This window comes from Alexandromys fortis, unplaced genomic scaffold (genome assembly GCF_014885135.2).
Source record: "Alexandromys fortis isolate MF-2015 unplaced genomic scaffold, M_Fortis_MF-2015_v1.1 scaffold_272, whole genome shotgun sequence".
Lineage (NCBI taxonomy): Eukaryota > Metazoa > Chordata > Mammalia > Rodentia > Cricetidae > Alexandromys > Alexandromys fortis.
The window spans coordinates 106,145-119,589 of NW_026068149.1; the positions used below are offsets into that span (position 1 = coordinate 106,145).

Consider the following 13,445-nt stretch of genomic DNA (forward strand, 5'->3'; position numbering starts at 1 on the left):
ATCCATGCTGAAACAGACCCACACCAATGTGCCCTGAGATTGACCCACACCAATCCATGCTGAGACTGACCCACACCAATGTGCCCTGAGATTGACCCACACCAATCCATGCTGAGACAGACCCACACCAGTGTGCCCTGAGATTGACCCACACCACCGTGCCCTGAGATTGACCCACACCGATGTCCCCTGAGATTGACCCACACCAATCCATGCTGAGACAGACCCACACCAGTGTGCCCTGAGATTGACCCACACCACCGTGCCCTGAGACTGGATGTTACCCTAGACTGTCAGTCCAGAAACCGATGCAGACTGTTTTCATTTCTGTTCTTATTACTTTCGTTTTTGGTCTTAATGATTTCAGATTCCGGTCACACCGACTTTTGAGTTTCAAATGCCACTATAATTGCCCATTTTGTTGTTTTGATTCTTTTTCTTTTTCTTTATTTTTTTTAACCTGGATTAAGTACAGGTAATAATCTCTCCTCCTCCCATGGGTCACCATTGTAGTAGGGAATACATTCCCATCTCTTTTCTGATTTCCTTCCAGCAGGCACAGATTTTGGAAAAGATAGTTTAAATATAACAAATAATAAGACGAACAGAGGATTCTCCTATACTATTTATTTCATAGTTACTTATAATTCTTAATCATTAATGAAATAAATTCAGAAGTAAATAAACAGATTATCTATCCCAGACTTTTAAAATTGTCTGAATCAACCAAAATCAAAATACACACACACACACACACACACACACACACACACACAAAATCACACACACAAATGGGGGGTGAAGAAGGGAGATGGGAGAAAGAAAAGATTTTTATTTTCTTTGAAATTAAAAGTGGAACGAAAACAAAAATGTGTCTCAAGTTCATAGGCATCAATTGTTATAATTTCATTATAATTATATTTTAAATATTCAAGACATTTATCAAAATCCATCCAGTTAATTGTAAGAGAAATTTTATTCAGATACAAATAAGAGTGACTTTTTAACAAGTACCAGTCTGTCTTTGGAAACTAGACGTTGGGGTAAATCAAGAGGCAGAGCAAAAGTAGTAAGACAAATAGCTGTGGTCTATGTTTTGTTATAGATTAAAATTGTGGGAACCATCCTCACCAACATATAGGTAGATTGAGGGAAGACCTTTTGGTCCCACTGTTTCCTAGGCTGTTCATAGATGGCTCTGATACAGCAAGCTGTGGTAGTCATCTTTTTCCATGAGAAGTGGTTGCCTTTCTTCCTGGAACTGCTTCCTCTTGTGAGGACGACAGCAAAGCCGACTGCTGAGCCCTGTCAGAGCTGCGGCAACAACAGCTCCTACTAGTGCTGCCCCGAGAAGCCATTGCCAGATCCTAGTAGCTTGCTCCAAGTAGGGCTCAATATAACTTCTGTAAAACCCTGGGTCTGAAATAGAGATAGTGCAGTTTTTAACAACATGACCATCATCATCAGTAGCGTTTTGGTACTTTGAAGTCAGATGCTTTGAGAAATACTTAACCCTGCCTCCTAGCTCATCTTTCTACTACATAACAAAATTAGAGTCTTCCCCCTTGTGCCTGGGCCTTCTCCTTTTATTCTCCAATATAATAGTGAATTGTACTCTAATTTATTTGTTTTACAGGTCAAAAGTTTCAAGAGTCCTATAATCTTTTTATTCACACATTATATAACTGATTTGATAATCTCTATTAATGTTGTCCTCAAAATATAATGAAGAATAATTCCATGCAAAACACTTCTAAGAATTTGTTCTCAATTGAGTCCTCATATTTCCTTCCATAATCAGCTGGACTTCCACACTGGATTTGATGCTTACTGATATCCAGACTACACTAGTCAGAGTGGAATTACAGTTGGTCATAGGAACTAGGAGTGTTAGTAAAGCTCACACATTTGGTCATTTCCTTTTCTAGTCATCTATTCATGTTTTATTAATTGTCCATCAATGTGCCAAAATAATAGTGCTTCTTGAATATCTCTTACCCTTAAACCATTTATAGCTTTACATTGTTTTCTTCAAGCCTTCATATACTACCTAAAGCTGAGTATAAGTGCAGTGACAAAATCAGCTTTTTCCATATATTGCTATTTAACATTTAAGAACTCACTTAAACTTTGTAAGACTGACATTCTCACTTCCTTTTATGGAAAATGATACTTATCTAATAATAAATTAAATACACAAATAATACATGGAGTTACGGTTTAAACATAAAGTGTTTGCTCCACCACCAAAAGACTGATGTTCAAAGGACTTAACTGCCAGCTAATAGGTTTGGCAATTGTATCATGAGAATTCTGGCTACATAAGTCAATTAATCAATAATGGATTTACAATATAATGGGACATAATTAGTAGGTACTTGAAAGTAGGGGGTGAGGCTTGATTGAAGGAGTTAAGTCATTGGAAGTTGGCCTTTGAAGGAAGACTACATCTTAGACACGAGTCCCTCTTTCTCTCTACTACATATGTCTAACCAGATACGTCTGTCTTGCCTCAGGCCAAAACCAATGGAACATGTCAATAATGATCTGAAATCTATTAATCCATGAAAAAAATTTCTTTAGGCTGTCTTTCTCAATCATTTTTTTTATTGTAACAATCACATAGACTAGAATAATATGTAGTTTCTGCATGGATTAGGCTTTCCTTACTACTTATTCCTTGTTTGTCAAAAAGGTATCATATTTCTACACAGGAATATCAAAGCTCAGAACTAATTCCAATCCTAAGGATTTTAACCAAAGGCATAGTAGTTGGCGATTAAAAGCATTATGACTCTCATGATTAGTTGGAATTGAAAGTTTTCATTATTGAATTGGTAATTCTACCAAGAGTCTCCCAGTGCTTAGTATAGATCTCCCAGTGGTACATCATAAAGTGCTCACCTGTATCATACTGCTTGCACAGAATTCTTTAACATAGTTCAGAAAAGTCACTGAGTTATTCTGATCTAAATATATAATATGAATGAACTGTAATTCAGGGAATTGAAATAATATTTCTTTTCTTATAAAAGAGCTAGCTGGTAGAATTATGGCTAAAAGGCATCCTAATCCTACACTCAATAACTTACTTGTACAAAATGTCTTAGAGTAGATAGAAAAGTTATAAAGTTTGGAATCCTCATAATTTCATTTATAAATGACAAAAAGTTGGTATAATATTGATTATTATTTATAAATGACAATAAATTTGTATAATATTCTTAAGGAATTTTGAAATAAACACTGTATACACATAGGATGTTTTATACTATCAAAAAGAGGTCAGTCCAGAGAACCTGAAATGACCCTATCCTATAGCCATACTGATAAATATCTTGCATATCACCATAGAACCTTCATCTGGAGATGGATGGAGATAGAGACAGAGACCCACACTGGAGCACTGGACTGAGCTCCCAATGTCCCAAGGAGGAGCAGAAGGAGGGAAAATATGAGCAAAGAAGTCAGGACCACGAGGGGTGCACCCACCCACGGAGACAGTGGGGCTGATCTATTGTGAGCTCACCAAGGCCAGCTGGACTACGACTGAAAAACCATGGGATAAAACCGGACTCTCTGAATATGGCGGACAATGAGGGCTGCTGAGAAGCCAAGGACAATGCCACTGGGTTTTGAACCTACTTCATGTTCTGGCTTTGTGGGAGCCTAGCCAGTTTGGATGTCCACCTTCCTAGACCAAGATGGAGCGGGGAGGACTTTGGACTTTCCACAGGGCAGGGAACCCTGACTGCCCCTCAGACTGGAGAGGGAGGGGGAAAGGAGTGGGGAGGGAGGGGGAGAGGAGAGGGAGGAGGGGGGAAAAGGGAGATGGGGAGGGAAATGGGAGGCGGGGAGGAGGCGGAAATCTTTTTTTTTTCAATAAAAAAATTATATTTAAAAAAAAACTGTGGAAAAAAAAAGAGGTCAGTCATATAGGCGTGCAAAGTTCATCTGAAGAGAACTGAGCCTTACCTGGCTCCTGAAGGTAGCTGTAGTCATATCCCAGATCCTTGGATGAAACGAAGAAATCACCATTTCTGTACAGTGGTATGAAAGGAACCATGTAGGATTCTCTGTTGTGGCCTATGGGTGCATTGGCTTCTGGGTAAACTTCTAGCAGAGGACGGTGTCTTCGGAGCCATTGTTCAAAAATACTGTAGAGGGAAGTGTTATTCATACTCAATAAAATTTTAAATTCTCAAAAGGCAATTTCTAATATCCCAAAGACTTGAACAAATGCTTACTATTTTCAAACTCTAGCAAGTTACTATCATATCCTGATGAAGACCACTCATCAGAAATAATTGTGAAAGTTTTTCTTTATGAAAACTTGCCTGAAAATAGGAGGGCAAACTAAACCAAACTAATCCAATAGATGCAAGGCAGTGGTGGCACACACCTTTAATCCTAGGATTTGGGAGACAGAGGCAGATGTATCTCTTTGCATTCAAGGCCGCCCTGGGCTACACAAGATCGATGCAGAAATATATCCAGGTGGTGGTCACTCACGCATTAACCTCAGTACTAGGGAGTCACACACCTTTAATCCCAGCATGAAAGGGGAATATAAAACAGAAGGAGGCAGAGGTTCATAGCTCAGTCTGCAGTCTCCCAGCCTTGGCAGAAGTAAGAAATCTCCATTGGCTTGACTATTTTGCTTTCTAAAAGATTGATTTTCTTTGGCTCTCAGTTTTCTCAACTTAAAAAAAAATATAACTGACTTAAAAAGAAGCACAAAATTCTAAGGTTATAAATACTTTTAATATTAACTTGTACTATTACCTTCCAAAGAATCTTATTTGTTAATGACATACAATTTAGAAAATACACACAAACCCAAAAAGAAAGTTTCACACGTAATTGCTTTATATCTTGTTATTGAGGTGTGTACGTATAATGTTCCATATATATACTTGACCCTAAATTAATATTAATTGTTAATATTGATATATAATTAACTATTAATTTTGATATATAAGTAAGTTATTTGCTTACATTCATATGTTTTTCAACTACTAAATATATTTTCAGTCACAAGGAGAATCTTTGGCAATTAATCATGTCCCAAACCCTCCACACTTTGGTATAGGAACAAGATAGTATGCAGTGAGTCACCAGGCTGAGGCTGGAGGTAAAATCTGTACCTGATGTCAATTGAGAAAAATTACTATTATAGTTTAATTTATAAATAATTTTATTTATACCACAAAATGAAAACAAAGCTTTTACCTAAATAGGACAAGAACATCAATCCTTAGCACCAGATTTAATGAATGAGACCATTAATTTCCTTATTACCTTATCAACCTTTGGAAATGAAGATATTTGTCTTGATTAAAATCTCTAGTGGTAGTTCTCATCTACAGTAAATTTCATCAGACTGTGTCTAGAATGTCTCCCATTGAAATACTAATAGTAAATTGGATAACCACACTGACAATTTGGGGAAAATCTTGTTGAAAATTCATTTTAAATGAATCTGGATAGATTTCTGAAAGTTTGGGAGACAGTGAGATAGGCACTGCCAAATTAGGGAAAAAAACTAATCATAACAATATGGAATGATCTGCTTTATAGATAAACCAACTGTAGTGCAAATAATAAAAATTCAGAGGCAGATTTTGGGGTTCAGGCTGAAAGATCAGAGAAGCAAAGCAGTCAAGCCACTGGAAAGCTCTTACCCCTATGAAATCTTCAGACTGAAAAGAGCGAGTTCCTGTCTCGTCCCACCTCATATTTCTCTCTAGTGCTGCTACTAAAGGCCTGCACCACCACTGTCCATCCTCTATGGCTAACTAGTATGGCTGCCAGGATTAAAGTTATGGGCCACCACTGTCTGACCCGATGCAGTGTTTTTTCAAGATTTCTTAAGAATCGATATTATACCAATTTGTTGTCATGGCTTCAGTCATGAAGAGCAGAGGAAGTCTTTTTACAGATTTTGCATGCTTTCTTCCTAGGAGTAGTAAGAAGCTGCTGTTTGAATTTAAAGTGGTAAACAAGGGCTTTAACAGACAAGTAGTCTGAAAAATTACAGATTACCTTGTGGGTGATGAATTGAAGGAAAAAAAATTGACCCTAAATCTGAAAATATTGGATGACAGAGCCCAATAAATGGAGACCAGGCAAGAGAGTTCTGCCTTCATGAATGGATAAATGTTCTTTGGAGCTGAATAATTTCTCTATGACAGGGCTTATTGTGAAAACAATTTTGTCCCTACCTTGATTTCATGTTCCCTTGTGATAACTGAGTACTCCAGCTTTTCCCATTGGATGTCAAAGCAAAATGAGTCCCTAAATCCACATCCTTAAGAACTCTAAGAAACAAATCTGTTATTTAATTACCCAGTTTCAAGTATTGTGATAGGAACAGTGGACTGAAACAAAGAAAAAAACCGATAGACTTGTACAGCAAAGGAATAAAAATAATATCAGAGAGGAAAACTAAAGAGGTATGGAAGCTGTATAGGACTGTAGGTATTGTGAGAGTTCATACTTGTGGGCAAAAGATTTTCTACACAGAAGCAATGGAACCCTGGAAGAGTGGTGGATGGATTGCAGTTGTTAATTTACAACATCTCTATTTAAACTCTAAGAGCCTCTCTGTAGATGGGTGTTTAGTGGGCTATTATGTACTCAACTATAATTTGCTAAAGCTATCTGAGGTTTCATATCAGATTTTTGTGATGTACAACTATACCCAACTTTTCTATTCCATGTTTAATTCTTTTCTGTTAGTATGCAAGAAATAACTTTTGATCATGAATGAGAAGCAACTTTGAATTATATAATGTCTTCCAGATTGCTCAGAAGAGATGAATTCAAAGCAGTGAAACACGAACCTTAGAAGTCTAAAGCTGTGTGTGTCTGTGTTCATAATTGGAATTTAACTGTTCTCCTATACCATGTGGGCCCCGAGTCCAGAACAAAGAAGTGGGTTGCAGAGATGAACACTGACATGGGATTTTCTGATGAGTAGCTTAATATTCTTTCCATAGGGTGACTTGTGTGTATCTGTGAGGTGACTCCCAAAATGCTGAGCGTGTTCTAGAAAATTCACATCCACAGCAGGTAGGTGTAGGTAGAAGGAGTTAAGGAAAAAAATTACATTACCTTCTGTTGAAAGAAGGAGTACCCTATGGGATGAAGAGATAAGAAGAAAAGATTTGTACTATGGCTTGTGAGCAAGGAAAGAAGCAGGAAATATGAAAATCTAGTTTCAGATTCCCCACATTATTTTTACTGTGAAAAACAAGAAATTATTTTCCTACCTTCATTTTCCTTAGCTGTAAAGTGTGGCTAATAAGAAATTTAAAGGTTTGTGAGATATCAATTAACTATATATTCAATGCACCTTAGACAGTCTACTAGGTACTCAAAGTGATTAGTCATAGATATTTTTTATGTAGCAGAAACATTCTTGCTTCATTTAACACAATAGTCAATATTAATATTTTTGAAATAGATATTCTACATTTTGGATCTGGTGCTATATTTTATATATCATTGACAAGATAAAGAATATTCTAAGAAATGGCTTTGCAAACATTTTATGTTTTGCCTTCACTAAGGATAAGAAACTTTAAAAACAGTTTAATACTCCTATGTACATATAATGCATTTATATCAAATCTACCTTCCATTCTCAGTTTTCCAATTCCTCCTAATCCTTCCATCATTTCTCTCCCAATTTCCTGTTTTCTCTCTTACTGTTCCTCCCTCTGTCTCACTCCTCTTTTAATACCCACTGGATTCATTTAGTACTGCTTATATGTGCATGGGTGTGGCATCACCTACTGGAGTGTCAGTACACTTTTAGATCCCCAGAAAATTAACCATTAAGTAAGTTAAGAAATACTTTGAAGTGAAGCCACACTGGATGTCAGTGTGGAGATTTCTCAAAAAATTTGGAAACAACCTTCCTCAAGACCCAACAATACCACTTTGGGGCATGTACTCAAAGGCTGCTCAATGTACCACAAGGACATGTGCTCAATTATGTTCATAGCAGCATTGTTTGTCATAGCCAGAACCTGGAAACAACTTGAATGCCCCTTGACCAAAGAATGGATAAAGAAAATGTAGTACATTTACACAATGGAGTACTACACAGCAGAAAAAGAAAGTAATGACATCTTGAAATTTGTAGGCAAATGGGTGGAGCGAGAAAACATCATATTGAGTGAGGTAACCCAGACCCAGAAAGATAAATATCATATGTATCCACTGTTAAGTGGCCTTTAGACATAAAGCAAAGAAAAAACAGCCTAAAATTCACGATCCCAGAGAACCTAGATAGCAATGAGGACCCTAAGAGAGACATACATGAATCTAATCTACATGGGAAGTAAAAAAAAAAAAAAGATAAGATCTCCTGAGTAAATTAGAGGCATGGGGAACATGGGAGAGGATAAAAGAGGAGAGGAGAGGAAGGTAAGGGAGAAGAGAAAAATATATAGCTCAATACAATCAATTTAAAAAAGAAAAAAGAAATAAAAGCAGTGAAGTTCTAATTTTCCTTACCCATAGACAATTAAGCTTATCTTTAGGGGGTAAACCCTGCACAATGGGCTATTAGGAAGGAAAGGGGATTGTGATATGCAACTAAACTGAAAAAATTTGTAGTTGGCAGAAACTAATTTCAAGTCAAATGAATCAGCTTTTACTCATGAAGCACAGTTAGACAGTGGGACTCAATGTGATGGTGTCGTAAAAAGCTGGCCTCTCCAGACTGTTCGGAATATAGGTAGGGGACTGATTCTACATTTATCTCTTGATAGAAAATACTAATTTGTTTTTAGAGCCGCAGCACTCTAATGTGTGAAATTATAATGATGACGTTTCGCTTACCCCCTCATTAAGGTCTTCATTAATTTCTGTAGTCACTCACTGTGCTATAAAACATTGGCCCTTCTTACTCCTCTCTAACTGTAACAGTATCCATCAATCAAGCTTCTCCATTCATTTCCACTTCTTAACAGATGTTAATAATTAGCATTCTACCTTCACCTTCTAGATCAATGTTTTAGATTCCACTTGTGGGTGATAATACACAGAACACCTTTCCCAGGCTTGCCTCACTTGATGCTACAGTGCAGGGCTTTTGTTGTACCTGGTAGGAAAATGTATCTAGGTTTTTTTCCTTTATAGATTATACCCATAAGTTAAATGCTGCTAGCATGAGAATCTTTGTTTCATTTTGTTTGTTGCATTCTATGATGATGAAATGTTTGACCTAGTTTTAACCATGAATATGAACAGTACTTATTTCCTAGATCCACTTCCTTAAAACCAAAATTATACTTCCTTAAATGCATGTTCTTTTTTTTAAATAATTTGAGTTACAGCTTCAATTGCCTTACTATAATGAGAAATAAATACTTCTGACTTGTTGGGTGGTTCTCTTTCATCCAGTAGAATGCTAAGTGTTCTGAAATGTATCACTGCATGATTTATTTATCCAATAACAATGCAAAAAGGGTTATTAGTAAAATTCTCAGTAGTGAGAGTTAAATTAGATACACTACTTGCCAAGGGCTATTCTAAGTCATCTCAATCCTAAATATTCCTTTTATATTATGTTTTAGTAACATCCATATTTTACAGGCCAGAAAACTGAGTGGCAAAGAGGATAAGCTTACCTATCGTTTAAATGACTAATAAAATTAGGTAATTGAATAAGGATTCAAAGCCAAGTAGTCTAGGAGTTGCAGATGTCTTTGGCCTTAATGAGGTACTATCTTTAAAATGTGTTTTCATTAAAGCCCCCACATGCAAGTAAGCAAGCAAACAAAAACTGAGAGCTTAGATAACTTCATTAATTTATTCAGTTAACATGTGGAGTCATTGGGGTTAAAACCATTTCTGCAGATCTCAGTTTCCCATTCCATCCAGTACTTTTAACCATGTTATTTTTGCAAACACAGATGCATGAAGAGTAAATTGTGTGACTAGGATAGCTTGCAATTAAGAAAGGAGAGAGAGAGGGGACTTTGAGAAAGACTGAGTGAAAAAAATCTGACATTTTACAAAGAAATGAACAGTTCTTATGTATTCTTGTCTGTGTCCATAGAGTATAGACCAGAGTTTGTCTATGCAACAGTTCAGCTAAATCTGCCTGGAATGGAAAGCATATATAATGCATTTTCTTAAGATATTTATTCTTTAAATAATATTCAGTACTATCTTAGGCAGGCAAAGGCAATATATTGCGAAGTTGGAAACAAAAAACTTCAAAAGGCAGATTCTGCCCCCAAAGGAAGTTTTAAGGGAAAATCACTTATACCCTGATATCTTCATTTATTTATATTATATTATCATTATATCTTAGCAAGTGGTCTTGATTCTGAGGTGGAATGACATCTTTAAGTTCTATCAACTAAACTTGATCATTAATGGCAATAACAGTTAAAAAACTTCATGATAGATTTGGTATTGGCACACTTCCAACACAATATTTCAATCCAAAGTGCTAGACAATAGCCTCTTTATCCTCAAATAGAAGTACACAGTACTATACCAATATTCTATACATCATTAATTTCTGTACTTCTTTCCCAGTTATGGCATATTGTACTGATCCCCCTCCCCAACCCAGGACTACAATGGAGAAGTTCATCATGATGATGATATCATTATTTGTGCTTGAAACTATTAACTGCAGACGAGTGCACATATGACATTTCATATGTAAATTTTAACCTTTATAGTTTCATAACTAAAGGTTATGACCTTGTGGAAACCCAAATAAATTATGCAATCATTCTTCCACCTAATAACCTACTAAGAGACAGAAGATTATTGTCGTCACAGATGCACAAATAATGCAGTTTCATAGTCTTTGGTCCTCCTGATGCATCCCTTATCAGCATATGTTTTTTATTTTCCTTATGGTTCTAGATTTCCTGTCAATGAAATCTACCAGAGTCTCATTTATCATCTTAGATTGCCACTTTAGCCACACTCTTACCTGGTCTGTGAATCTCTAATTTCTACATAATTGTTGAAAAATAAATAAAATAAAATGAACACTTTGATTTGGTTTATTTGGATTAAAAATTAAGGGTGGATTTCTGCATCTATTTCTATCAGTTTCTAGATGAAGTTCTCAGGAGATCATGTCTACTTCCCCTTCCTAGGTGAATCCATATATGTCTCTCTTAGGGTTGTCTTTGTTACATAGCTTCTCTGGTGTTGTAGACAACTAACCACTGGGCAGAGCTCCCAGAGTCTAGTCAAAGAGAGGCAGGAGAGATAATATGAACAAAAGGGTCAAGATCATGATGGGGAAACACACAGAAAAAAAAAAAAAAAACGGCCCCAAATAGTGGGAGCTCACTGAATCCAGAATGACACCCGAGGAACCTACATAGGACTGATCTAGGCCACCTGAATGCAGTTAGTGGGGTCATTGGCAATGGGACCAGGAGCTATCTCTAACAAATGATCCGGCTTTTTGGAGTCCATTTCCTATGCTTAGCCTAGACGTGTTGGAGAGTGGCAGGGCTTGGACCTGCCTCAACATAGTGATGGGACAGAACTCACTGACTCCCCATGGGAGGCCTTAACCTCCCTGAGCAACAGATGGGGAGTGGAATGAGGGGAAGGTTGGGAAGCAGGAAGAGGGGATAAAGGAAGGAATGGGATTAGTATGTGGAGATATATAGATATAGATATAAATATAGGTATATTAAGACTGGAAAATACATGGCACAAGTTAAATAGCAAAAATCTTTGTATCTTTGCCAGAGGACTTCGCATTAATTTTGCATCCAGTGGAAGATGTCGTTACCATTTTATCAAGAGGATGGTGTGAAACAAAACACTGCATGGAAGATTTATTTGGAAGTGTTGTACAAGAAGACTTTTTAATTCTCTTTTACTTTTAAGATTTGAGGTAGGGGACCAATACATATGGTGTGGCTAAGTACCAAGGGTCTACACTAAATATAATAGAAGCTAGAAGAAGTAATGTTAGAAGACATGATTATAAAAAAAAAATGCAAAGAAGGTCACAGATGTTTCAGCACCAGGAATGACATTTGTAAAGAGAAAATTGACTGTGAACTGAAGTGTTTCTTCCCGACTAACAGCAAATGTTCTATGCACGCTTCAGCATATTTATAGTTTATAATTGCAGAAGCATATGGAGCACAAATCCACAAATAATTTACACAGTAATATTACTGGTATCATTGGAATTTAAATGACAAGAAGAGTGTGTTTAGTCTAGCGTAATGGGTGAAGATAATGTAAAGCATCCTTCAAAAAGTGAATTTATCCAGGGCCGACAGCCTAACATTTGGATCACCACAAACGGCCCTCACTACTGGAAAACGGAATTCAAGAAGGCGCAGATGAAAGGCTGGGAAACAGATTCTTCTCTTTGTTTTGCTCTCTGTTTCTCTCCACCTGTCACTATTATTCCTGTACTTAGGATCTGCAACTGTATATATCCAAGTCTCTTCCTTTTCCTACTCAGTTAATCTTCTCTTCTAATTGGAGCAATTTAAAAATAAAGTCATTCCTTAGAAAGGCTGTTGATCTGTGTGCCACCTAATCAGGAGTTTTAAAAAGGTAAACTGACATATTGAGCAAAGGGAAAACCCGTGACTGTGAAGGAAGGGATGGATGGTAGGAGGGAAGAATGGAGGGAGGAAGGGCTGAAGAACAGAAGAAAAGGTCTGTCACTGGCAACTATATAGAGATAGATATGTTTAAGGACTTTTATTTTATTATATTTATTTAATTTTATTAAGCTATACATTTTTCTCTGCTCCCCTCTCTTCCTCTCCCCTCCCTCAACCCTCTCCTATGGTCCCCATGTCCCCAATTTACTCAGGAGATCTTGTCTTTTTCTATTTCTTATGTAGATTAGATCCATGTATGTCTCCCTTAGACTTTTATTCTTGGTTGTAGTGATGCCATTAATTTCTAGCTTAGCTCTATTGCCAATAAATATTCTTTTACCATTTCAATTTTATTTCATTGAAATTCTAACATGGACTACTGAAATAAAACTCAGTTTACATTGGAGTTAATATCATTGATTCCTTTGCCACATGAGGAGCAGGATAGCCATACAAGACTGAAGAAAGAACCCTGAATTGGTGGAAGATGATTCTGATTAAATTGTCCTCCTAGGGAAGATTGGAAATGGAAAATCTGGGTAAACGAACAGGAACTACAGAGACAAGTACTACCAACAGAATACAAGAGATAGAAGAAAGAATATCAGATACTGAAGATACCATAGAGAAAATAAACACACTGATCAAAGAAAACAGCAAAACCAACAAATTCTCATCACAAAACATTCAGGAAATATGGGACACAATAAAAAGACCAAACCTAAGAATAATTGGAGTAGAAGAAGGAGAAGAGGTGCAACTCAACGGCCCAGAAAATATATTTAATAAAATTATAGAAGAAAACTTTCCCAA

General features: G+C 36.7%; 1 protein-coding gene across 2 annotated transcripts in view; it reads right to left on the reverse strand.

The window, feature by feature from the left end:
- Positions 1-1,186: 1,186 nt before the first annotated feature.
- Positions 1,187-13,445, reverse strand: part of Tyr (tyrosinase) — a 39,067-nt gene continuing 26,808 nt past the window's right edge. The window contains exons 4-5 of one of the 2 annotated variants that reach the window (XM_050127230.1): positions 3,976-4,157; positions 1,187-1,419 (exon numbers count right to left, since the gene is read on the reverse strand). In XM_050127230.1, the coding sequence (XP_049983187.1) occupies positions 1,187-1,419; positions 3,976-4,157 (415 nt within the window). Of the gene's footprint in view, positions 1,420-3,975; positions 4,158-13,445 lie in introns of those variants that run through there. The other variant, XM_050127231.1, reaches the window with a different exon arrangement.